The sequence below is a fragment of the Pipra filicauda genome, unplaced genomic scaffold, assembly GCF_003945595.2.
Source record: "Pipra filicauda isolate LSUMZ 115617 unplaced genomic scaffold, ASM394559v2 scaffold80_size11013439_pilon, whole genome shotgun sequence".
Classification (NCBI taxonomy): domain Eukaryota; kingdom Metazoa; phylum Chordata; class Aves; order Passeriformes; family Pipridae; genus Pipra; species Pipra filicauda.
Window position 1 is genome coordinate 2975819 of NW_024104987.1, and position 27773 is coordinate 3003591.

At 40.4% G+C, this 27773-nt stretch overlaps 1 protein-coding gene across 3 annotated transcripts in view; it reads right to left on the reverse strand.

Annotated features, from left to right (window-relative positions):
• Positions 1-27773, reverse strand: part of CEP112 (centrosomal protein 112) — a 155777-nt gene that overhangs the window by 42731 nt on the left and 85273 nt on the right. For all 3 annotated transcript variants that reach the window (XM_039390287.1, XM_027749648.2, XM_027749647.2), the window contains 2 exons: positions 16772-17002; positions 1383-1445 (listed from right to left, as the gene is read on the reverse strand). In XM_039390287.1, coding sequence (XP_039246221.1) covers positions 1383-1445; positions 16772-17002 — 294 coding nt within the window. The remainder of the gene's footprint in view (positions 1-1382; positions 1446-16771; positions 17003-27773) is intronic.

Consider the following 27773-nt stretch of genomic DNA (forward strand, 5'->3'; position numbering starts at 1 on the left):
TGCAAATAAATGTGTAGAAAATACATGTTAGGTTTTAGAAATGTAATATAAGACATATTTAGCAATGAGTCTGATAAATGCAGTGTCAAAAAATGCAGTGTGAAAAAGTAACAGTCCAATAAATGTCACCAAAAGAATTCTGGACAAATATCTCAGCAAATGATTCTCAAAGGAGTTGAAAATGAGTTCTAAAACATTTTAAAGTGTTGGTAAAACAGTAAAGTTTGCAGTTTCTTGTTATTGTCTCACTGGTCACTTCTGTCTAGTTTAGAGGCTGCTAAACCCTTCTTTGTAGTGTTTTTATTGACTTTAAAAGAATATTATGAGGCTATTGGCTGAAAACAGAGTTTTCAAACCCAGGCAGACGTTCAGCTGTGGCTGGGAGGAACGAGGAGAATGACACCTCCACACAAACCCTCGTGGCAATTTTCTTATTATTAAAAGCTTAACTTCTGGTTGCATCTCCATCATTTTTCACACTTCAGTGCTACCTGTCAGTCAAACTGAAAGGTGAAACATTTAAAAATCACCCCGCCTTACCATTTTTAAGTACGCAAGTAAATTCAACACGCATTTTCATCTTCCGTGTTGAAATACCACTCTGAAGAACAAAAATTCCAGTCAAAACCAGTTTGCTTTTAGGACACTGACATTCCTCGAGGTGTTTTTTTTTTGGGCAGAAGCGCAGAACTGGTGAGGAGCAATGATAAAGATGAAGATGACACAGTTGGGGCTGTTGTCCCACCATTGACTGCCCACGTGACACCACCTTTAATACAAAATGCAAGCCCTGGTTGTGCAGCTGCTCCTGGTTCTATGAGATGTGATGGTTGATGGAGCACCTCACCTTCCCTTCCCACTGACTGAAGGAGGACTCAGTCCTCTTGGGTCCCCAGGAGATGAAAAAGTAGATCAAAAAGATGAAATTTAGAACTCAGAAAGACCCCACCTGTTTTTGCTAGTCAGCTTTAAGCTTTGTGGGGTTTGAAAGGTTAAAATCTGCAAAAAAGACACTGGATGGAAACTGGGATACAGTTAAGGCTTCTCTTGGTTTAGGGCTAGAGATGAGAGAAAGGTTCTTCCCCCAGAGGGTGGTTGGGCACTGACCAGGCTCCCCAGGGCAGTGGGCACAGCACCAAGGCTGCCAGAGCTCCAGGAGAGTTTGGATGATCCTGTGGGGCACAGGGTGTGGCTCTTGGGGATGGTCCTGGGCAGGGCCAGGAGTTGGACTGGATGATCCTTGTGAGTCGCTTCCAACTCGCCATATCCTGTGATTCTGGTTGTCAAGACCCACGCTCAAGAGCAGAATTAATTCCACTTCCCACCAAGTCTCCAAACTCAACAGATTCGCTGTTGCAGGCTCCTGTCTTGTCACCACCTACCTGCGAGGATTTAGCCAGTCTCTGACTGTACTCCTTCTCAGTCTGCTTCAGTCTGCTGCTGGCCTGGAACACACACAGGAGACAACCAGCTTAGCTCAGAGGAGGAACGTGTACAGACACTTTGCCACCGACCCCTCGGCTTGGCACCTCACCCACATGCCTATCGCCGAGCGCCGGCCCCGCGCCAGCCCCAACGCCCTTCTGTGGCAGCCAAAAAACCACAAGGGCTTGGCTTTGATCTCGGGCCAACTATTCATCACTTAAAAGAGGGGAGAAATTGTACCTCTGCTGCCAATTATTAGAAAAACATAAAGACTTTGCAGATTAAAAAAAAAAAAAAAAGAGAGAATGAGTGAGTGTGAGAGAGAGAGAGAGAGTGTGTGTGTGTGTGTGTGGCTGGGGAAGGAGGCAACACACACAAATGAGTTTATCAGGGTGAATCTGCTTCTGAATGGAGGGGAAAAATGAGGAGAAAGTCCCAGGCATAGGCTGCCAGTGGTGGACACAGCTTCACATATCAGGGCTGTGCCTGCAACTGCCTTTTGTCCCACTGCATGTCCCTTCTCATGAAAAGGTGGGGATTACACTGAAAATCGACCCAGGATACAGCTGAACCAGCTCTTGGACATACAGCTCTTTCCTTCTCCCAGCATTTTTTTCACAACTCAGACAATAAAACAAACAGAGAACAAGGCTGCTTTGTCATATCACAATCCAGCAGGCAAATATTTCAATAACTGCAGGAAAAATAGTTCTTAACGTTTCCCCCCCCCAGATAATTTAATTGCAGAGATAATTTGATAATAATGATATTAATACAAAAATAAATTCTATTTCATTTCAGGACAGAATTCTGACTTGTACTTTTCCTGCAGCAACCAGCCCAGCCCAGCCCCACCACGCTGTCCTCAGGTGAACTGCTGAGCGCTCTCGTCTTCTTGGCTCTAAAACTCCAGGACAGGTGTCTAAGACAAATATTTTCTTAGGGGGGACAGAACATTACGCAGCTGAGTTCTGAAGCAAATTTAAGCTGATTAAGTTTTCAAAACCTATCTGACCTCCTGCTCAAACCTTTGATCTGTCGTCCTTAGTTTTCCGGCACAGCATCCAGCACCCAAACACGGCTCCCGCCGCTGCCCCGTGACTTTGGGGGACCCCAAAGCCTCTGAACCCTGCCTGGATCCAGTTTTAAGATCGAAAACTCCATTTCTGCAACCCCCAGGGATTTCAGTCAAGCAAACAGTTCTTATTGATTTCACCGGGCTATAAATTTCGGAGCTTAAGGCTGCAGAGTGTGGTAGGGCTGGAATGATCCCCTGCAATCCGGGCAGCTCTGTAAGGTGCAGCTTAATGTAAGTATATTACAGCCAGTTCAAAGGAATCCTCAACTTCACATGATGTGCCACTGAAGATCTTGAATCCCTTCAAATTCCAAGATTATGAAGCATACGGACATCTCTAGTTCATGTGTTTGTTGGTACCAAGGAATCTACTCAAATTACTAAGACTCAGTTATCAAACTTCATTTATCAATTAACAAATTTGGTAACTTACCACCATAATTTGATAACTTACCCCCATTTTTAAGAACACACTTCAGTTGTTTTTCATTATAAACAGAGGTAATGGCACCACTTGTTGGTTTAAAACAGCATATAGAATAATTCTGGAGCACCAGACAAATTAAATTTCACTTTTTCTACACTTGTCATTCAAAGTGTGCCACAAATACAGTGAGGGTAAATCATGGGAGTGCATAAATAAAACGTGTGGTGACACAGTAGTTAACCCAGAGAGCTCTGTCCTGCTCCATTTCTCTTTGTACTCAGCTGACCAATGTTAACACTTTTCTATTGTATTGCAGTCCAGTTTCAGATGATGTTTTACCACCACTGCATAACATAAAGTGACTGAAACTGTCAGTTTATCTTTAGGGGGAAAAAAAGCAAAAAATAAATTACAGTAATAGTATAAATTACTGTTACTCCCAGAAAGGGAGAGACACTCCTCAGCAAGGCACTGCACAGATCACGTTACAGCTGCTCTCGCTCAACTTGCCTGGGGTAAAAGTCCTCATCTTTCATAGAAGCAGCTTTATAACCTCCTGAACCCAGAGAAGAAATCCCAATAAATAATAAAAAACCCACTCATAACTTCCATAAACAAACTAGAATTTGTTTGTTCACACTGAGCAGAACCAGGCTGACCTCTGAGAGACACGACAGAGGTGACCCAAAGGAAAGAAACGCTGAATTTCGGTGCTTTATTCCTAACTGAAGGCAAAGACAGTATATCCCACCAGTTTACTTAAAGGGAGTTGCAACATTTTACTTTACAATGGCTTTAACAAATTCCAATTAGCAAAATATTTTATAAGTTGTCTCCCAGCCATCAACAAACCACAGATTCTTGCATTCACTTGCAGCCCCAAACATCCCTATTTGAGAGGTCTAAATTCCAGAGGTACTGAGATCCCAAAGCTTCCAGGATTGGCTCCAGTTCTCTAAAATTGGCTATGGCAGCTCTGTGGCACTAAAACCTATGGACACTCCCTTCCAGTACCTAAAGGAGGTTTACAGGAAGGCTGGAGAGGAACTTGTCAAGGGCATGTAGCAATAGGACAAGAAGGGAATGGCCTTGAGCTGAAGGAGGGTTAGATGGGATATTAGGGAGAAATTATTCCCTGGGAGGGTGGGGAGGCCCTGGCACAGGTTGCCCAGAGAAGCTGTGGCTGCCCCATCCCTGGAAGTGTCCAAGGCCAGGTTGGACAGAACTTGGAGCAACCTGGGCTGGTGGAAGGTGTCCCTGCCCATGGCAGGGGGTGGGATGAGATGACCTTTAAGGTTCTTCCAACCCAAACCATTCTGTGATTCCTGCTGACTCCAGCTTTTCTCTGACACCTGCAACACCTGACAGGTCTTGCATCATCACAACCCACACGAGCAGCACCAGCACAGCTCTGCAGAAGGCAGAGTTACAGCCCACAGGTTCCAGCACTGCTCAGCTGAAGAGATCTGACTCCTGGGGATGCCTGGGAGCCCTCTTCTCCACTTCGTCTTTTACTGCAGAAATATGAAGCTTCTCCTTTTTAAAAACCTGTGACAAAACCAGTTTAATCCCTCTTTACACAGGCTGTTGCTGTGCAGCCACGGGAGGCACAAACCTCCTTCCCTGTGGCACGTGCAGCTCTGCTACACCCCAAAAACCTGTTTACTCTCCTTTTTTTTTTTTAAGGAACGAGTTCCAGCAAAGTAAACACACACATAGCTGTGTACAGTGGAGGATTTATATCCCATTTATGTTGACAAGTGAGAAGGTTCACCCTGGCCTGGTGCACACACACACAGAGCAGTTTCCTGGGCTCCTGCTTTTCCAACCGGCTGCTCGGCTCACGAGTTGCTTCTGCGTTATTTTAAGGGCATTCCCTCCCTTTCAGGTTATTGCTATTTCAGAAACATAATGAATAAGAACCCAAGTGCAAGGTGAACATTTGGAGGGTCAGCCAGCCTTCATTAAAGCCGAGCTCTTTTTATAGCAATGGGCAGCGCTGCAAATCCAGTTAATGGTCTGGAACCGGTTTTCTGTGTGCAAAAGGTGGCTGCTGAAATTCCCACTTGGCAAAAACTTGTCAGAAGCATCAACTGTAATATCCATTTTTGTAATGAAAAAAAGGTTTAAATTGGATAAGCCATAGAGGAATGCCACCGATTCAAAAATTAACTTCTGTTTAGTTTCACACAGTTAATACGTATTTTAGCTAAAATTATCTGATTATGACAATTTAACATGCAGTTATTTTGTATTACAGAGTGAGGACTTTTGCATTAAAAAGATTATGTCCTCGTTACAGTTAATTGGTTTTAAAAACCAACTGTAATTCTTTAACAAGCCTTAAAGCATCATACTGTGGTTGCTGAGCAAAACTGCATCGACTTCAACAAAACATTTCACATAAAAATTAAAAATGGTATTAGCACTACAGATGTGGTGTCTGAATTAGTGGGTGCTACTCTAATACAGCCCCTTTTTCATTTTCTCCTTTCATGAAACTGAGCAGAATTATTAAGAACAAAAGAGCAAAGGATCTATGATGGGACCACACTGCAAAAGCACAACTTGTTCCACCCTAATTACAAAGTATTTATATGCTATTTTTAAGGTATAAGGTGTATTTGAGGGGACTTTTAATTTAAGTTGGATGGGGCTTGGAGTAACCTGGGCTTGTGGCAGATGTCCCTGCCCATGGCAGGGGGTGGAACTGGATGAGCCTTAAGGTCCCTTCCAACCCAAACCATTCTGGGATTCTATGACATGATTTAGTGGCAGTGTTGGGTTTATGGTTGGACTCAATTACCTTAAAGGTCTTTTCCAACCTAAATGATTCCATGATTCTCTATCTTCATAACTCTCACTAGAGGGTTATATATATACACACATACATACATACATACATACATACATATATATATACATATATATATATATATACTCAACCATATTTACTAATAGTAAAGCAAATTTAAGAACTTTTCTGTTTAGGGTACCAGCTATGAAAGAATCATTTTTCAAAATGTCTGCAACTAGATTAATGTGGCCATACATAAGCTGATCCTCCATAATTAGTTAGATAAAAGTGTAAGCAAAGTTAAAAAAAAAAAAACAAAACCCCCCAAAAAAGGGGAAAAAAAAAAGGAGGAAAAAAATCAAAGGGTGGGGGGAAAAGAAGAAAGAAAACTTGCTCCAGGGAAGAAGCAACTGTTCTCTGATGTGCAGCAAGGAATTTAACATCAAAGAACTAATGTAAATGGGGCCCATTTACCTCAAAAAACAACACACCACTCCACATTCTGGAATATTTCTATTTAAGTTTGACAGCATTATGCTTTGTACCAAAATTCAAGATTGTGTAATTTGATGGATGTCAAAAGAAAATGACCTTCAGAATGGTTAGCAGTGGCAATTTCTGTTATTAAGTAAGTTTAAATTCTCTGTGGAGTATCTGTTTAAACTTCAGAGATGAGCAGATCACCTTTTAAGTTCATCTGATTGTACATAAAAATTCCACTTTGACCTCAGAGCCTGAAACATGTATTTTTCTTTATGTGCCTCTAATACTGACAGTGGGTGACTTCCTACACCAATACTCTTGTTCTTCCTACTGCTCTTCCCGTTAATCAGATACCAAATGAAAGCTGAATCTCTGTTCAACACTGCAAACAGCACACCAGTTCAAATATGGAACTTGAACCACCCAAAAGACCATTAAAAGTAGCTGAATATCCAAAATGATGTTAACAGAATAATTAGTCAAGTACCAAATGACTTCAAGGGTTTTGAAACTGAATGATAGAAATCCCCAAATCCTATTAATATTCTATTTTACATTTCACTTTTGGAGGTCTATAAATCTTTTCTTTTTTTTTTTTTTCCTTTAAACATACATCTTTAGGAGGAAAGAAAAAAACCCTCTCATTCATGTGCAAAGTACTTTTAGTTGGGGGGAAAAAAAGCAAGAATGACTAGAAATGAATTTGACACTACCTGTCCAGAGAATTGCCTTTCTGCAGTACATTGCAATTCTGTGCTTAATGGGGGCCCTCTGAGAAACTTCTTCTGCAAACTGTGCCTTAGGAAAGCTCTGAATTCCAGACTTTTCATTTAAACCAACCGTGTATTTCTATTAATTCTGAAATTATGGAGAGAAATTAAATACAGACATTTAGCTCACCCAAAAATTCTTCTGTGAGACTCCAGCTGCAGTTACACCATCCTTACTCTAGGATGCAATCTAAATGGATTTACTGAGCATCTAAATATTTCCCAACATCACAAATGCTGGTTTCCAGTCACTACTGCAGTGAGCCAGGCACCTTTTTGAAAACAAACTGCACGACTTGGCCTAAAATACAAGCCTTGTATATGAGAGAAAGCTTTAAAAATCAGATTAATAGACTAGGTTTGCCACATGAAATTGTTTAATGCCTGAACTATCCTTTATATAAGATGATACAGATGCACGGATCAGGCATTTAAAGGACTGATAGTGAATTATGGCCTAATCTGAAGCTGCTCTGTGACATTTTGCCAAAAGATTGCTCTGTGTGATAAGCACTGGGCTGGGAATCATGGACAGCACAGGCACAGGAGGTTGATTTTCCTTTGATTCCCTCTCATCAATCACCTGGGAAATGACTATCGGCGAAATCAGTGCTGTGTTTAGTGACGACAGAGATTCCTGCAAATGAACAGATTCAGATGATCATAATATAGGCAACTGCTTCTCATCTGCCACCCATCACACTGGACAGTTTGGGTCTCGTTGACTTTTATTCACACCAACTTTTGGGTCAGTTTGGGGTCAGGTGGCTTTTATATCACGGCACGATCCCTTCTTTGGCTCAACACTCAAAGAATATGAACTAAGTAAACCTGGTGAAGATGTGGAGAATGCAACACTCTCCACTGTAGGGTCCTGAAGCCCAGTTTCCCCTCATCTACACACCTAAATCTGGTACAGCACAAATACATTCCTGCATTACGATTTTTAAGATTTCCTGCTTTTCTTCTGTTCTGTCCAACTACATGAAGATGGTTATTTAAAGTGGGTTTAAGACATTATATCAAAAGCAGTGGCACATTCTTTTTCAGAGCTTTAACAAAGAAAACATGCACCCAACAGGAATTATCTGGGCTTTTACAAGCTGCCTTTATCCCTCAGGAACACTTGGGCACTGCTGCACAGGCCCCTCTCTCACTCATGTGCTCTGGCTCTCTCCCACTCTAATATAAAAGAAGTTTATAGAGTCAGTCAGGCCCAGATTTTTTGGTACCCAAACAGCTGACACCCAGTAAAATCACCAAGGGACAGGTTGCTAAACATCTTTGAAGATGCAAGTCAAAGCTAAAACTTCCTCCACAAACAGAAGGCAGCAGTTCTGAGATGTGACACTGATCCATGACTTGACTCACTTAAGGACTATTCAACAGGAGCTTTACAATACATGATTCTTTCAGAAACTGGAGATTTCCAAGACTCAGGCACTTTATCACTAAGTATCAGCTAAGTTTACATTCCTTGATTTTAGCCAAGGAAAGACTAGAAGGCTCCTGAAAGAATTATGAAGGGATAGCAATGAGGTTTTTGTTTTTTTAGATGCTGCATTGCTGTTTTAAGTTGAATTTCGTGGAAGTAGCAAGCATTGAACATAATGAATGGCAAGAAAAACGTCCTATGTATCATTTGGAGAGAGAATCTTTTGTGTTAAATAGAAGAAAAACTGGAAACAAGAAGACTGTACCACTAAATTAACTCGGTATCACTAAGCTAACTCGGTATTATGAAATCACATCATTAGATGAGAGCCCCCAAAAAGTTAAGCTTCTACAGTTGGAAAGACAAACACTGAAAATACAACCAAATCCCTGAACAAATCTATGATCTGAAGCCATCAGCGTTCCTTAGCAAGATTATGCTGGATTACTTTTTGTAGTTTTAAATACAACAAAGCTCCCCCAAAAGAGCGACAACTTCCCGGAGCCAGAGCCCATTAATGCAACGATGAGTAACTGTGCAAGTCCAGCAAAGGCCCAATTAAAAGGAGAATGGAATATATTGCTCAATCATCAAGCAATTAAAAACATAAATAAGACATTGGGAGACTCTGAACATTCCCAGTGTTTAATTATTTATCCCTTCTCCATCCTGCAGCTGTAGGTCAGAATTAACTCCTCTGAACTAAATACAGGAGGACTCTTTTGGGGATTTGTACCTTATTCATTTTCAAGCAAACACTCAAATTCATTTCGAATTCACACAAGAACTGCAACAGTTTCACCTAAATCAGATTTTCTACAAGTTAAACACCCCTCCTACACTCAGATGTGATTGTGAAACTACTTTGATCTCTGTTCCCAAATTTATTGCTCTGTGTAATCCATGACAAAATATAATGTGATTTACTGTATCTCTATATGACAGCCCAGCAGCTGACAGAACTTAATAATCTAGCATAAGAAAAAAACCCTTCTGGCACCAAAATATACAAACCATAATTGAGGCACTTTAGTATCACGTTACAATGAAGCATATGCAGACTGATCATAAGAACTTCAAAACAATTAGAATTCTTTTTCACCCATTTAATGAAGGTGGGTTTTACTCTGTGACATGTTCTGCAGCTCTAAGCAAGTCATTTTGGAACACTTTTCTTTCTTCATATGAAAAACTCTGAAGGACTAATAGCATTGTTTTACCACTTCCCTATTTCCCAAACACTCCTTCTCCTCCAAAAAGAAGAAGAAAAAGAAAAACACCTGCAGTTTTTCTCTACTACAAGGAAGAAACAGCAAATGTGTGTAAACAATGTCTTCAAATTGTGCCAGAATTTAAATATGCAATGAAGATGTTTTATATTAGTTTGGTCTTGACCACTGGGCATTTTTCCTAAATTTGAATTTTTTACTGTGCTCACCTAAACATAGATGTGATGGACACGTTCCATGGGGCAGCTTTTGGGCTGGCCTGCACTGACTGTTGGGTTTGGGGGACCTGAGAAGGTCTTGTGTCAGGGATGCTTCACCCCAGAAACTTCCAACCAGAGTAAGAAGTGGAGCTCATGGCATGGGATGCAGGAGAAATTCCTGCTTTTAATTCCAAGTAACAAACACCAGTTACTGCTGTTTGCACAACCCAAACCATGAAGGATCCCCAGTGAAACCAGCAGTGATGGTTGCAGGGAGCAGGATCCAGTACCTGCCCTGTCAGCCCTGACCAGGAACTCAGACCTGATGGTGTTCATTCAATAACTCTGAAATAATTTGAAAATTAATTGGCTGAGTTGTTAAAAAAGCCAAAACCCCAGTAATCTCACATTGGAATCAGTACTGAACTGGAAAACAGCCAATGTTTTTCCCAATATTATAACATACCCTGGGATATGTAAGGATATCCCTGTAAGGATAAGTAAAATTGGTAGATCAGAGAAAACTGTATCTATGAGGAATCAGCCTTCTCCAGGACACAAGGTATTGGGAAAAAGGGAGATAATGAGGTAATGATTCAATCAGGCTTTTAAAAATACTTAACAAAGTTAAAATAATAAGCAATTGTGTATTGCAAGATAAAGTTGGTGTGTTACAGGTTGTTTGGAGAGTGAAGAAAGGCCCTGGAAAATATTGGAAAAATAATCAGAACAGTCATTCTGCCACTGGAAAAACCTCAGCATTCACCTTATCCACCATCTCCATGACTTTGTGAATCTTGATCTTATGAATGTACTCCAAAGGCTCCAACCTGGATGTCATGGAATTGATAAAAAGAAGAGTATGCCCTGGTGCTGCAGAACCAGAGTGGTGTCTGGACACAGACTTAATGAAGAAAAAGGAGACAGAGAAGACAAAAAAACCCCACCTGTGAATGCTTCTTCAACAGATCCTTTAGATTAACACCAGTTGGTTAAAAAAAAAACCAACAACCAAAACCCTAAAAAGCCAACCAAACTTCTCAAACAACCACCCAACTCTAATTCATATGACAAGACATCAGTAAAGTGCACTGAAAGATGGGCCATATGATAGACCTCTAATTTTAATTATATCAGTCCCTGCCCTGCTGAAAGCTATCTTTTTAATTCCATATTTTGTCATAGTTTATCATTTAGCTCTTGTCTGGTTCTCATTTCTTAACAGCATTGCATCAGCCATTTCAATTTTTAACTCTATATTGTGATTTGTGAATGCAAATAATGGTGCTTGATCTCCCTTCAAACATTAATGAAGATATTAAAAAGTGAGCCTATTGCTCTTGGGTGGACCTTTTTTCCCACAGTTACACCAACTTCTCTTGGTTCCTGACTGTGGAACCAGATTTATAAATACAGCTGGTGAGCAGAAATCTGACCTGTGGTTTTCTGGTTCAGTTTTTTCTGAGTTTTCATGTTAATTTTTTTAAAGGAGGCAGAAGCAGAGCAACTCTGTGAATAACTGCAGCTCTTGCTTTGAAATATCTCCAGTAGGAGAGTGCCATAAATTCTGTTTAGTCTTATTTGAGTGAAACATCCCTGAGATGATTCTACCATCCTTTTCTTCACATTTGGCTCCGGTGATTGAAGACTCTTCCAAATGGCTCCCTGAGGGATGATGCCATTCCTGTGACCATGTTCCTGGTCCACTATCATCTTTCTTTCCTTTTTTTTTGGAGGAATCAGAAGGAGCAGTGCAAAAGGGGACACACTGGAGACAAAACTGCTCTTCTTCCTCCATCTAAAAGCAAAATATTTTTGCAGGATTTGCTGCAAAGGTACTATAAAGACAGATTAAATAATCTGCTCTTCTTGTGCTAACACACACTAAAAACCTTTTCTCTTTTTGAAATTCCTTTTTTCTTGATCTTCTAGGCTTTTGCCAGGTTTTCTCCAACAAAGCCAAAGTGCTAACCTCCTTTTTATTAATATTAGTTGGTGAATCACTAACACTGTGTCAGAAATGTTCAAGAACCAAATGTAAGTTAATGTACACAGACTCTACAAAGCAAAAACAATAAAAATATTCCTACTCTGGAGCAGAGAGATAATATCATAGACAATAGTTCTTGGATCACAGTGAAAAATGTTAAGAGAGTTGGGAAACATCCAACTCTTCTTGGTAAGAATTGGAGGCTCTTTAAATTATTCATAGCTAAGGTCTAGGCTAAATAATTGATGTAACAGATTCAAACAAACATTTAAAAAAATGGCACACAGACAACTGGTAGAGATCCTGAACTCATTCAGCAAGGAGACAAACATCTACATCATAATTAGACACAATTTAATGATATCATTACACTTGGGAAGAAAACAGGTCCACATTTTATGGCTGAGCTATTTGCCCCCACGTAAACAACCAGGGAATTGCTGCAAGGAGTGTGCAAACAGTTCCTCTGGATGCTCCCACAAAGAGGGTTATCTCCAGTGGGGCTGGGAGTGTTGGAATTCATGGAGTGAAAGGTCAAAGACTCCACCACACTGAGAGGCCTAAGCAGGAACCTACAGAGCTGCTGCTGAGATGGTCCCATTCTCAGAAGGTCTCAGGGACAAAGATGGAACTGGTTTTGGTGGTTAATGAAATGCAGAGCTGACAGAGAAGAACAAGAGCAGGAGAGACAGGACTCACAAATGGAAAGCACACAATGCTGGTACTTTGTGAGCAGAAGTAATGGCTCAGGGGGAACTCAAGCCTTTTAATCAAGTATCTCTTGGAGCACCTTTCACCCCTGAAGATTCATTTTCTTTCCTTTCATCTCCTATTCTTTGCCAGTGCTGAACAGTGTGACATCACCTGCACCAGTACTGAGACCAAGTGCCAGAACAGACACTGGGAATTACAGATATTCCTACACATGCAGCAGGAAAACATTCCCAAGGACTAAATCCAACTGGACTGTATCCGAGGGCTGTGCTGGGCAGGTAATTCATCCCCAGCACAAAGCTTGATGTTGAAGGAAGGACTGAAATGTTCCCTAGGGCACATTATCAGCACCTTATTTGGGATTTTGTATGCAAGAAGTAGCTCAAAAACTGAGCATCCAATTATAGGACACTGCCTGAAGAGTTTTGAAAACATTTACAAAAACATTATATTACAACATAACCATCATATAAAAGAGTTATTCCTAATTAGGAAGTGGTCACTTACACAGTGACCTTAACTTTAAAGTCCCCAGGGATCTTAATTTTATGTGGACTTCCCACCAGTTCTAGGTGGAGTGATTGTAACAGGTATAGACTAGATAATACTGTGAATGTCAAATTTTATTTAAGCTAACAGGAATCTCAGAGCACAACTAACTGTTACATCATTAAAGTCTACAGGCATGACGTGCATGGCTCTCTGGCCAGGTTTGATGTCATCCTGAAGTCCCATCTCTCCAGAGGGACCATTTCACAACTGTACTCACATCAGAAGAATTTCAGTCCCAAAATTAAAGTGTTTAACTCTTTTTCTTTTTTTTTTTTTTTTTTGACTACAGCTTCATCCTGTAATCAAATATCATGTGTGTTCAGCACAGTCAAGACACAAAAATGTAAATTACTTCTCCACAAGAAAAGCAGCACTGAAAGGGAATTAGATGTTCCTGGAACCTGCATAAACCTTTAACAGAATGAGTCAAAATACCTATTCAAATATAGAAAAGAAATCAATAAAAAAGCTAAATGTCGAAAATTATTTAGAGATGAGAAAAAAAACCCATCATCATCTTCTCCCACTCCAATTTACTCGAGTGTGCTGCTCAAAGGGAGCTTTTTTACAGGATATTTTCAGTGTTCCAAGGTTGCTCCCTTTGAGCACTGTTAGCATGGCCACTGCTCTGCCTGGGTTGTGCTTTCTGAATGCTCCTTTCCTCTGCCAAGGAAACACCACAGATGGACGTTGCAAAGAGCAGCAGTGCCAAGGCTCACATCTGCACACACTTAGACACGGTTTGTCTCTGCTTTTAGTCCTTCCTGGCAAACCTGGGAATGCTCATCACCTTGGACAGCCCATTCCACCTGGCTGAGGAGTGTTCCTGATGCAACCTGGAACACACCTGTCCCTGCTGGAATCAGGAGCCCAACTGCAGCTCCGTGTATTCCCAAATAGCACTGAATCCCAGAATGGGTTGGGTTGGAAGGGATCTTAAAGCTCATCCAGTGCCAACCCCTGCCATGGGCAGGGACACCTTCCACCAGCCCAGGTTGCTCCAAGTCCTGTCCAACCTGGCCTTGGACACTTCCAGGGATCCAGGGGCAGCCACAGCTTCTCTGGGCAACCTGGGCCAGGGCCTCCCCTTCATCACAGGGAAGGATTTTTTCCTAATGTGGCTCAAGACTTCACAGAAAAATGATCTTAAAACTTTACACTCATTATTTACAGAAACAAAGCAGGAAAAAAAAATATGCATGTTGACAATCCTAATGCTGCCCTTGGAATCTCCAAAGGACATCAATCCTGATGAAGCCTGAAGTGTTTAGGGATTACTCAGGAACTAATATTACAATAAAAAAATGTAGTAGCTTTAAAGTCAAGATTTTTAAGCAAGAGAAAATTAAAGACCTCAATAAATTATGTGTCCCTAAATATTAAAAAGCTGCCTGGAATTACCAACTATTTCAATGTTCAGTGTGTTGTAATGAAAACTGTTCCTCTGTTTCTGCCCCTCACTCTCCTCCTTCCCACCCCCACAGCAGCAGGACTACGGGGAGGGAAATTCCATAGGAATCCTGCATCTCCTTCTACCCAATTTAACTTCTATTTTTCTTTTCACTTAAGTATGAACCATTTCTTTTGTATTTCCTCATGTCCACAGTGCCACAAAGCAATCCACACAGAAATCAACATTACTCACAGAGGAGATCAGAGGAATGAGATCCCTCGCTTGAGAATGGACTGACCTTCAGAAAATCTGGACAGTCAGATGTTCCACGCCTAAACACTGAAATTCAGCTTCCCACTGGATTTTTAAGCAATCTTCACGGAATTGGCAGGAAAAAAAACTAGATTTAGAGAACAAATTTTTCTCCCATATTGCCCTAAATTTCAAGATCCGGTAGAAAAAGAAAAAGATTTTAAAAAACAGGTTTCAAGGCTCACGCTGTTACTAAGATGCTGCTTTTTTTTTTTCCCCCCTCTTGGATAAAATCTCCTTCATCAAAGTTCTGTGGACTGTAACAGGATCAAGATTTGAACTAAGTTAGCTGAAACTGTTACTTTTGAGCTTTAAATGGAGGCTGCTCTTTAACTTGCTTTGACTTTTAGACCTTGTGGCCAATTTCCACAGCCCTACATTTGGAAGACAGAAAGGAAGCAGAATGGGAAAGGGAGATTTGAAGATAATGCCAGGTATTTTCACATGTCTGTGAAAGACTTTTCAACAGAGATGCTTTTTTCTTTTCCCCTCCTATCTTTTACTTAACATGTGCTCTTCAGATTAGAGGCAAAAAATAGGGATGTAGGTTAAATTAAAAAAAAAATAATAAATTCAATAGCAGTTAATATAGTTGAAAATTAGTAAATTTTTTGAAAAATAGAAAAAATCCAACAAATTTAAAAAAACAGTATTTCTGACAGAAATGACAATTCAAGACTATTAAAGATATTGCCCCATGAAGGATTATTTGTAACTTTAATTTGAGGATGTAAAGAAGTTAACTTTTCTTTTGCTATACTACACATGTAAAAAAAAAAAGATCAAAGAAAGAAAAGAATTGAGATTCAAATTCCATTTTTAAGCAAAAATGACAATGTCTTCCTGAGTTAAAATTAATCCTTTAATGATGAATTTCAAAGGTTTAAATACTTTCTGTGACCTTGGCTTTAAATAATTATGCCAAGCAGAGCTTTCCTTACATTCAGAAAAGATCCTGAATTGTTGATCACAGCCATTTTAATGGCTTCAGCCTGGCTGATTTCCAACATAATCCCCCCAATGCTCTTTAAAATTACAGACCAAGAACCTGACGCAGGTAAATGAAATGTCACTTGCACAAAGGCTGCTCAAACAGTCTCTGCAGATTGTTAATTTGTGCCACTGCACATCCCTTTGCAAGAAAATGTGTGATTTAGTGCATTAATGGGTATAAAAGATACTTCAACAACTATCTGCTTACACATACACAGTGTCTATATAAATATTAAGTAGGGTTTTTTTTTTTTTTGGTTTAGTTTCTGAAATAAAACTCCCATGTTTTAGCTCCCTAATGAGGGGAAATACTTGAATTCAAGACATGGGTCCGAGTGGATGCTCAGCAAGGACAGATGTGGGCAGTGACCTCCAGGGAACAGAACGGGGAGGGAAACCTTGATGGATCTGAAACATAAATTCCCATTTTCAAGCCTTTCCCAGAGTCCTTGCTCACTTGATGCACACAGGCAATATCAGACCAGCCATCATTAGCAACTAGATTTAATCTCCTCGCAGTTTTAGCCCGAGTTTTTGCCTCCTTAGGAACTTACCTTCTTTTTAAGGGACAAAAAGCTTGGTTAGGCTGAGCCACCCTTTCTACTCCTTATTCCAGCAAAGAAGAAGTGATTAGCTGGGTCCTTGGCTGGTCTTACCTGTGAAATCACCTGTGTTTTTAAAGTCCTGCTGGCTCCCAAGCACCTCAGGGCACCTTCCACCCCTGCCCTCTGGGTGCTGCCCAGGGCTGGAGGTGCTCCCAGTCCCTCTGCCAGGGCTCAGATCACAGCCACGGCTCAGGGCGAAGGTTTTCATCACAGAACCACAGAGGGCAGATCTACAGCAGACATCTGATTTTCCAGCTCAAGTGTCCCCTAAACATTTCCCCCCCAGGGAAGCTTTGCTTAGCTGACTTTTGGGGTGACTGTTCCCCTCTCCCCACACCCCACAGATCTGCCTCATGTGACTCTCTTACCTTGTCCAAGACCTTCTCTGTCTCAGCTGCGTGTCTCTTCTTCAGGTCTAAGATCATTTTTTCCGTCTCCATCTTCATCTTGTTCACTGTGGCCTCCTTTTCTCGAGCTGCCTTCAGCTTCTCCTCGTCCCTCTGACGGCTCAGGTCCAGCAGCTGCTGGTTCCTCAGAGAGTTTGCCTGAATGAGCTCTTCCCTCAGCCTGAGGATTTGGTTCTCCAGGTTACAGATAACCTGTGAGAAAGAACAAACTAAGTGAGAAAACCCAAAGCCACAAAATAAAACCCACTTGATTTTCTTAGAAAGGGCGTTAGCAGCACTCAAAGGATGCTCTATCCCTTTCTCCTGGCCTCTCTTCCCTTTCTCTTCGTGCCTGCAGATGAAAACAGCTCCCCCCTGCCCAAAGCATTGGCAAGGTTGGCATTTTTGGAGGGGGTGCCCCCACAGGTGAAGAAATTTAGTTTGTGGCACATAATCACTGTAACTTCTATCCATGCCTTCTTCTGTTATCCTTAAGAAATCATCTGCCCCCTTTTAATGAGGTATCATCAATCATTTATCAGCAGCTCCCAGACTCTGATGTAGAACACAAAGGGTTGAAGAATCAAAATGATAAGAGATAAAACTGTGCTACTCCTCATTAGACAGAATACATTCTGTTATTTTACAGCAGTAGTAGTAGGTACACATTTATTACTTCAGATGTACACTTGCATATAACTCTTAATAGTTACTTTTTTAACTCAATTTCTTCCCCAGGTTCTCAACCAAAGTACAAGAGTATCACATCTGAGACACAAAGCATTGTCCCTACAGAAAAGTGGAATGTATGATGGTGCAAGCACATCCGTGTTTTCATTCATAAATATAATTCTGAAAATTAGCATTTTCACTAAACCCTCACACAGTTATTTCCCCTTCTTTCCTCCTGCTTCACAAGTAACTTTGCAGTTCCCTGGAATTCCATCACAGAGGATGAGATAATACTGAGATAAGAAACTGATGTTCTACCAAACAAATGCAGGTGACTCAGCTCAAGCTTATTAAAGACTTCACAAAAAAAAATCTGATGAAAACTAGTGTATATTTAAAGTTCCCATTGCCCTGGAATGCCAGAATACTGATTCTAGAGCTCTGGGCTTGTCTTTCTTTCCAACTGCTATTTTTCTTCTTTAGACACTTTTAATACACCGTCTGTACTCAGCTAAACCATTTATCTGCAGTGTCTGAGAACCACATTACTACAAAACTTTGAAAAAGAAACATCCATTTCTGACCAAAGTTGGGACGTGAATGACTATCAGATCTATTGCCTTGAACATTAATCTCCCAAGACAGATTGTTATAAATACTGTGATCTGAGAGAGGAAAAAAAAAAAAATTAAAAAAAAAAATCAAGGTTTGAAAGTTTGCCCGTTTTTCCAGCTATTTGAACTATCTGGTGTAACAAAGACGTCGTCTCCCTTCAAACCTTCAGTTTGTCCTTCAGCTATCACAGCTGTAACATGTATGAAACAATATTAACCCCCTCAGAAACTTATTTGGCTTCCATGCTTTCTTAATTACTCGCTGGCACTGCTCCCCACTGTGTCAAAGGTAAAATTGTGTGTATGGTAGAGAAGGAATGAGCACGTCATTTGTATACAGAACTCTAACACAGGCCACATATTTCAGCTCTATCAGCATTATCTCAAACATATGTTTCATATAGTGTAATCTGCACTAGATCCTTTCCTTCCTCTCCTGAGCTTTTCCTCTACACATGTTTAATTTCTTATTAAATCCGTATACAGGCTAAAAACGTAAAGTACATTTTAGTCTATAATTATAATCCACAATGTGCTTTCATAATTCTTTCGGAAAATTATTTCATCTCAAGATCACAAAAACATGACAGCCTGTCTGGCTTTCCCTTAGCCAGAGAAACACTAACTCAATGAAGATAATAACTACAGTTTCTGTTGGATGATATGGTCTGAGTTCCAAACTGACATACACGGCATTTGGGTTTTTCAACAGCTGTCCCAGTGCAAGTCCTGCCTGGAATAATCACAATTATCTTTTAATCTGTGAGAGCTCCTTTTGAGAGCTCATTACCCCACCATTACCACTTTCCTTCTGGTTTTTTTTCACCCCCTTCTTTCTTTTTTAAAACGAAAAGCTTCCTCCAACTACACCCTCCCACATACACATAAGTGAAACTAAGATATTACATCGCTCAGAAGTTCCCTAAAAAGTTTGTTAAAATATTTAGGATAAGAAACCAGGGCTAACTTTTTACAATACAGGGAAAATTCATTCATAAATGACATTGCAAGCCAAAATAAAGGCTGGGCGAATTCCTGACTCAATTGTTACGTCTTTTCTGCTTTACTTCATTCTTTATTAATGATTCTTATAAAAAAGTAGAAAATGAAATGGCACAATACAGTGTTTTCTACTGCCAGGAGGAGAAAGTAACAGCTCCCAGCCTTCAGATCCCAAATGGGGAGCCAGCTGATCGTGGGCTGAGTGTTATAGGTAAAGTAACAGTAATTAATATGCAAAGGAGCATTAATGTTGGACCTAATAGATGGCAAAAGCAGATTTGGTTCTATTAGGAGAGAAGAAAGGCTCTGGAGACGGGGTGATGGCAGCGAAACTAATATGATTAAAGGAGTCCCTTTGGAGCAACTTCACTGCCAGTAAGATGATGTTAAGAGACATCTAATCTCCCCAAAGTGACTGGAAAAAGCTTATATTGGGGATCACAGCCACAGTTCCTGTCAATTACTTTCAAATAAGTCCAGTTCTCACAGCCAGATTAGGTTTTCTCATAAACAAAGTCAGTGGCAGAAGCAGATTACACCCGAACAACTCACTGCCTGAGACAACCTTGTGTGACACGAGATCTTCAAGTGCTGAGGGAAATGAATCCCAAACTTTCCAGCACTAAGACTCTGCTATTCCACATGCCAGGTTTAATAAACTACTATTAGACTTAAATGTAGGCAAATTAGGAAAGAAAAAACCCCAAGATGACTTAATTCTCAGTTGTGAAAAATCCACGAAATATAAAACTTATGAGTGACTGTCTTTTTTAACGATTCTGTGAGAAAATAAGAGCTGCAGTTGCTTGAGATCCAAAGGCACAAGGTTTGCTTGCTTTCTTTGGAAAACTGAATCCTCTTTCTCAGTATTGGTTTCTTAAATTTTTCCCTGGCTGCTCTGTTTGGGAACCAAAAATGGTTTGCATGGTCCAAACAATAACTTGGGTACAAGAGCTGCTGTGAGAAATACACATCTTAAACACTCCATCTGAGCAAATTATTATTGTACTAAACTGGATCAAACATAAGAAATAAAGACTCACAGCATGTAATAGGTCCAAAAGGTTATTGCTGTTTGCTTTCTTTTATGGATCAATGTGTTGGAGTCTTTATTTCAGTTGTGTGGGTACAAGTACATGAAATAAAAGAGATTGGTATCTATTTTGGGAAGGATGCAGAAGTTTGCAGCAAGTCTCAGGACGGCCACACCACAGGAACATGACCCAAACGAGGAGGCATTTTGTAAAATGACTATTAATCCACATAGAGGACAACAAACAGAAAGGCAACACTGGCTTACACAGTACCCCAAATGGAACAGAAAGACAAATACACAAACTGTGTGACAGGGTAGAGGTTTCATATGAGTTTATATGGCACACTTGTATGTCCCATGGCTGAAGAAACTGCTGGCCAAAGTGGTGATTTCTATTTCTGTTTCAAAGCAATAACTTAGAATTCTAACTAAGAATATCTGTGCTGGAATAAGTGTCATAAAAAGGGTGGGTCATGAGCCCACAGCAATTTGCCTGCAGGGAAAAAAATAGACTTGAAAGAAAAAGAAGAAGGTTGGTCACTCACTTTGGCCTATTTAAAATGCCAATAAATGTACCACGTGTTATTTGGAAGGAATACATGTGCTCTTAATTTTAAAAAGTAAATTGCATAAGAAAACATAAAGTTGGCAAAAAATTCTAATGAAAATCTGCTGGTGATGTCTGAAACTGTGACAGCTACGTGCAACAGAGAGGAGAAACGGACCCAACGACCACAGGCTAATTAAAACAAAGGATAATACATTTTCCCTTTATTTTTCAGAAGCCCCCACATCACCCCCATGAAGCATTTCCTTGGATCAGATTCTGAGGAAGAGGCATGAGCACATCTTCACACTCAGGGCCATGGAACACACGGACCTCGCCGTCTCCCTCCCAGCGCATGACACACCAAACCACATCCACCCCATCCCCACGCGGCTTCAAACACTGCCAAGGGCACTTCAGAGCCACAAAAACAAGGCAGTGGAGAATTCAGATCAAATCCACTCCTGACCTATTCCCCAAGGCTCAGATCTACAGTCACTGAGGTGTTGCCTCAGCGGATTTACAGTAAGTGAGTAACATCTCCCAGCAGAGGAAGCTGCAATAACCCTCATTGCTCTTCACTCAGGCTGCTCAAACTGCACTCAGCTGCTTAAACACCTCTGCATTTCTCTGGTGGCTCATGGCAACTCTTCAAACTGAGTTTCAGAAGTTTTCTGCCCTGGGTTAACTTGGCTTCAGTCAGAGATGACTGCACTGGGCTCAGTTTGCTGCGTTTAATGTTGCATGGAACATTTAAAAAACCCCACAACAACCCCCCCCCCCAGAACCTCTAAGCAGTGCTATGGCCTTAGCTCTGAGGTTACAGTATCACAAAGATCCTTTCTAGGATAATAACCTAAAATATCAGCCTGTAACAGCCCTATCTGACCCACCAACATGCAGCTTCTGCCTCTGAGTGCCAGGACCTTCTCAGCATTTCCTCATGTGGAAGACCATTAAAATGAGCAGTGTGTGCTGGGAACCATCAGCTGGACCTTCTGAAAGGGAGATTTGTCTCTTTGTGCCTCATTCCACTGGTGTGACAGCGATGGATGAGGTATCCATAACATCCCTTATTGGGCACTGGATTATTTTGGAAAGGAGATCAGTCCAGTGCAGGGAAAGGAAGTCTGTAGTAAAAACAAATCTCACTTTGATGATGAAGAATTAAAAGGAAAAATAAGGAAGAAAGCAGAAACACCCAGTGATTCAGTGGTGACAATGACTCCCTTTTTACCCAGGATCAGTGCAATGTCCCAGAGGAGGGGGATGAAGTGTCCCCTCCCAGTCACACAGCAACTGGTGACATATCTGCTGCAAAATACCTTAGAGGGATTATCTGCTCAAAGTGGGAATCTCAACTACTTCAGCTTTCTTATGAGCAAACAAAGCTTTATAAAACGCTGGGAAACAGATCATACAAGTTTCTCTACCATCAGAAAAATAACCAGTGCACTGCACATAAAAGAATTCTGAAAAATAAACAAATATACTTGCAGCTCTGAGCTTAGGAAAAAGCGTAGCTGTAAGAACTTCAAATGTGTGTCATGTTGATTTGTGTTTAAAACAAAATTGGTTTGTATTAATGAGCTTTTCTGCTGCAGCTTCAGCAAGTCACAACATTCCTTCTCACAAAGGATCTCATTCTGGTTTTGGGGAACTATCCCTATGATTTTTATCCTTAAGAGATAAAAGAGTTCAGCAACCAAGGACCAGGCACAGTGCTAATGGATCTCTATCTTTTCATCCACAAAGCATCCTACTGAGTCCAACTCACCAAACCAATACTTTAAAATAGTTGTATTTTAAATTCAAGAGTCATTGAAATGTAGTCATTTAAGTTTTTAAAGTCATCTTGTAAATCAAGCTTTGTAATGAACTAAATTACACCCATTTTAAACAGCTATACTGAAAATATTTTCTATACCACAGCAATTTCAATTAAAATATGTTAAGAAATTATTATCCAATTTTCCTTGTGACTGGTAAAATCAGCAATTTGTCAATATTATGAACCTTTTAAAAGATAAGATCTGATTTGCAAAGCAAACTGCTGTGAATGTCACACACATTATCACAGGGGTAATGATGTGGCAGAGCACAAATTAACAGGGATAAGTAATAAACAGCTATTTAGCTTTCACAGCACAATCTATTACACTGTCAAGTTTAAATGCCTTTTGGGTAAGCACACACAGGCCCATAAATGTGGGCAGATAAATGAAATGGTGTGAAACGAAGTGAAAATGAGCAACAGTTCAGTGACCAACAGGTTGGGCTCAGCTCCTCAGAGCTCCTGAGATCATTCCAAAGAGCATGGGGCTGTGCAAGCTCTTCCAGAGGAAATCAGGGAAGCCACCACCCTCATCACTAAAGGCAGTCCTGGTCAGTGGTCTAGGACTTTCTGGAAACACTCAAATATCAGCTTCAATACTCAAAGATGCACTTTATTATATATTTATACAGTATTTTGTGCATATTGAAGTGTTCCTGCTCCTGAGGGGAAAAAAGTTCTGTCCAGAATGTTGCTGCTATTGCACAACTCTTAACTAGGAGCCATCTTTATCCTACATATATATATATATATCTCCCATATATATCCTGTATATGACTACATTGCAGTGATGGGGTGAAGCTATTAATACATTCATAAATGAAATGTTCACAGTTCATAACTCAGGTTGGATAAGATCAAGTTTAGGTCTTGCAGAACTTACAAAAACCAAAGTTGCACTCACTAACCTGCCCAGCACATGAGGAGTGGCAGTTCTCTAGACTCAAACAGAATATCCAGTGTCAAAAAAACTTCAGTAACAGCAGTGCAGGTGGCAGCTAAGGGTAAAATATTTACTGTTCAGCAGTGTCAGATCCCAATCTCCATATTCCAGGGCTTATGCAAAGGCCTATTGACTCCATCTCCACACAAACTCAGCCTTTCTCACCTTTGCAAATGTACCCCTGACATCCCTCTTGAAAACATCCACTGGGGCTTGTAAAGTGAGGTGTTGAGCTGCCAACTTACATATTTATTCTATTAATTTTACCAGCATTAAGCTGCTTTTAAAGGTCAAACCTCCTTGGTCAGATTCTTTACGTGGACTGTTCCAGCACTGTGTATGCTCTGAAAAATGCCTCTAACATTTATGAAGTATATTACAACTAACCCTGCTTATTTTGTACCTACCAGGGTGTCAGTCAGGGCTGGGGGGCAGGTTTAACACCACCTTACCTGTACAGAGCTAAACATCACTCTCCTCTTCATGTCCAAACTATGGTGAACACCCCCCTCACCCCAAATCTTGCACTTAACACGGTCCCAAGAACAGTCCAGCACTCTTTAAGACTAGAATTTACTTATTAGTGATGTATTTGCTCTTGTCTACTCTTGTTCTACAGCTTAAGCATTTTCCTGAAACACAGTGAAAGTGTTGACTCATGAAAAACAATAGTTACCTTCTGCTTAGCTCCATTTTCAATAAAATTAATGAAAAATGAGCCTTCCCATGTCATTCCTACAAATAAACACACATTTCCACAGGTAACCTGACCCCCAAACTGTTTGCTAACTCTGCCATGTATTTCTGAAGGCTGAAAAGGAACGAGCAAGGCCCAGCTATCAAAATGCCAGTAGGAAAAGCTACACTGAACATATTGGCCCCACTCTTGTTTCTACACCTGAGAAAGGAGCAGCACATTTTTGAGATCTGCTGTGACGTGACATCAAGCAAAACACGATTTTTGATGATTTTCTGTCCCAAAAGGAGTGCTCTGAAACAGATCTGGACTTTTACAGAAGCCACTTAGCTGCCTAAATACCAGTTAATGTAAATGGCACTTAAGCTACAAACTGGGCTTAAAAAAAAAAAAAAAAAGAAGGGGGGGAAGAAAGAAAGGAAATCAGACATCCATTTGAACAGCTCCACAAAGAGCTTAAAATTAACAGAGCTTATTTTGATTTCTTAATTTACATAAGTACATTTGATTCCAATTTAGTTAACAGCAGCTAGAAAGCAGAACTTCATCTAGGTTGGTTATTGTCACTGCCTTCCTAATAAAATGAGTTTTAGCCAAACAGAAGAACCTTGAGCTTACAAGTGCAATAAAAACAATGCAGTGCACTGGGGAGTGAAAGGATTACTTACCACGTTGAAATTGAGATAAATGTAAATACATTTTCCATTTAACAGTTCTAAGACCTGTAACAGACTTGGCCCTCTTGCCCGGCAGACAGATCCAGAATAGTTTCTCATTACCTGATTTACTGTATTTGCTTTGAAATAGATTAGTGAGTCAAAAATTAAAACACCCAGCCTTCTTTCTCCTCTCCTTTTATCTGATGAAAGAAATGTTTACATTTGTGTTCTTCTTTGTACAAACACAAAGATTTGAATAAGACTGCTGAGAGACCTTCCAGGAAAGGACTCATTTCCTTCTGTCTTTCTACTAAGAATTTTAATGGAGACACTCACATGGGCACATAACAATCTACAAAACTGCATTAATGGAACTTAAATACGATGGAGATTAAAAAAATGAATTGGCCATAAATATCTGTTTAATGCAGTGATCCCCTAAAATAACTCATGAGAGCAACACACAGATAAAATACAGAGTGGCTAAAATAATAAATGAAAATCTACATGTAACACCAGGTTTTCTGCATCATACAAATCATAACAATCTATCCCTCAATGATGATTGATGAAAACTGTACCAAATGTGTTTAGTCTTCCCCGTTTTCCTTACGAATAACTCTAAAGCTCTAATATTTGTATCTCAGGATTTGAAAGGAAAATATTCCTTTCAGTTCTGAAATAACATTGAAGTAAAGCTTGTTCTGAAAGTGAGAAAAAGCTCCTGATATTCCAGGAAGGATAGGACTTTCCCTCAATGGAATACAGAAATGGAGGCTAAAGATCTCTGTGGTGGCTGGGAAAGAACCACATGGCAATCTGAGAGCATTTCTGTGTCCAGCATCTCCTAAGTCAAAGCTTTTAACAAACATTTGCATTTAAATTTTCCACACATTAAGTTTAAAAGCATTAACATTTCCTGAACAACACGTAATTCTGATTTAAATGCAGACATGATGCATTACAGATTTAAGGATTACTACAGACATTCATCTCTATGAGGGAGAAAAATTAAATGTATTATAATGCCCAATTTGTCCCCAGAAGAGGAAGAGGCTGCATTGTCTGTGAGAAATGTCTTTGCTCTGTCAACTATTGAAGAAACTTCACTGTAAGTAAAAAAAAAGCCCAAACAAGCCTATGCCCAAAAAAACACCTAGAAAAGCATCACACACTTTTCTTTTGGATGCGTTTGTTTAAATTACTGCTTGAAACAAACCTATTTTGAATATTCCACAAGTTTTACCCCACACAGCCCATACGGGTTTTATGGAGACCGTAACGGAAACGGCATCGGATGCAAAACCTGACAGGAGAAACAAGAGACAAGATGCAAACACAAAGCCTTATTAATAAGCTGTTCATGCATAAAATATCTCCCAACTCCTGAAGCTCCTACTTGTAGAAAAGCCAACTTTGGGCAGCAGCTCCCAGTCAGTCCATCTGCCACGACCAGCCCCTCAAGAGGCACCTGAGGAGACTCCAAGTTGGTGCCTCTGTCCAAGCTCTGCCCTGACTGGTAATAAAGTGGAAAAGATAAATTTTACAAAACTCCAGCACAATCACAGGAAGCCAACTAAAGAAGCCAATGCTGTTATTCTCTGGGCCAACAATTAAAGACTTCAATGCACCAGCATGTGAGTCCTTTTCTGCTCTGCTAAAGAAGGTGACACACCAGGAACCTCTCTCGTTACTGATGTCACCCTGCTGTACTAAAGGTGACAGTCTTCAACCAGACATGAAGCCCTCATTCTCTGTGTCATGAATGGCAATATTTGTGGGCAGAAATCCTGAAATCCAGCAGCTTCAGAAATAAAAATCATGGCACTTACAGGTTGTAGGCTTTAAAGAAATAATCAGCTTCTAACTTTCAACAGATCTCTCTTTTCAACCAGTGACAATGGCTCCAGGATTTCTGTTAATCAATGAGTTGTGGTAAATTCCTGTAAATTCCTGTCTATACAGTAGCTGCTTACACAGATGAGATGCAGAATTACACACAGGTATCCAACATCTGGCTTTCTCCTTTTCAAACCAACTCCTCCTTGCAAGGAGGATATTCCAGTTGACTATCTTTAGGGTCAGTCCTGCTGTCAAACAGATAAATGTGTCACCTACATCAGAGGATGGAAATCCTAGAGAAGGAGGTCTTTAGTCTAGCCTAGATGTTAGGCTGGAGTCAAGGGCATCAGATGATGGTACCAAATGTCACACACACAGAGCTGATGCTGTTTGAAGCCTCCCTCTCTGCACCTTCATCCTCGAGCACTGGTTTCACTATTCCCCTCACCTCAACAGTGGCTCTTCTGACTTGAGAGACCTTTTGGAAGCCTCCTGCTCCACAGCTACCAGTTCAGAGAGATGAGATCAATCACAGAGTGATCTGTCCAAACTAAGTGAGAACTGTGTGCATAACATCTCTTTTCTTGAAATGGAGAGGTTTTTTGGCTCAGCATCTTCCTCTGGCACCTTTACATTGATCTCTGTCCTTTTCATCCTTCTCTGTTTGTCCTTGAATTCAGCTGATGCCACTTCGTTTTCTGAATGACAAATAGGCCACTGCATCCTGAGGCAGGAATTTCTTCAGATTTATTTATGCAACTGTTTCGAATCTACTGTACTTCGAATAAATATTTATATGCAGTTTAAATGCAAAATCTAAATACATGCTAAACATTCAGATTCTATGAAATACCAGTAAAGTAAAATAAGCCATTAAATACATCCATTTATACAGGTCCATGTTTATATTTACTACCCCCTCCTCTCAAAAAAAAAAACAAAACCCAAAACACGACATCAAAATTGCATTAAGAGACAGGAACAATGTGTAACTTATAAACTGAATACTCTGGCAGGGAACAACAGCTGTGGGAAGGGTTTGAAGGAGAAACTGTTGACTGGAAGCAGAGCACCAAATGGAGCTGTCTCCTTTTTGTACTACAGTGAAGCACAGTCTTTTAAGAGGACATAATTTGCA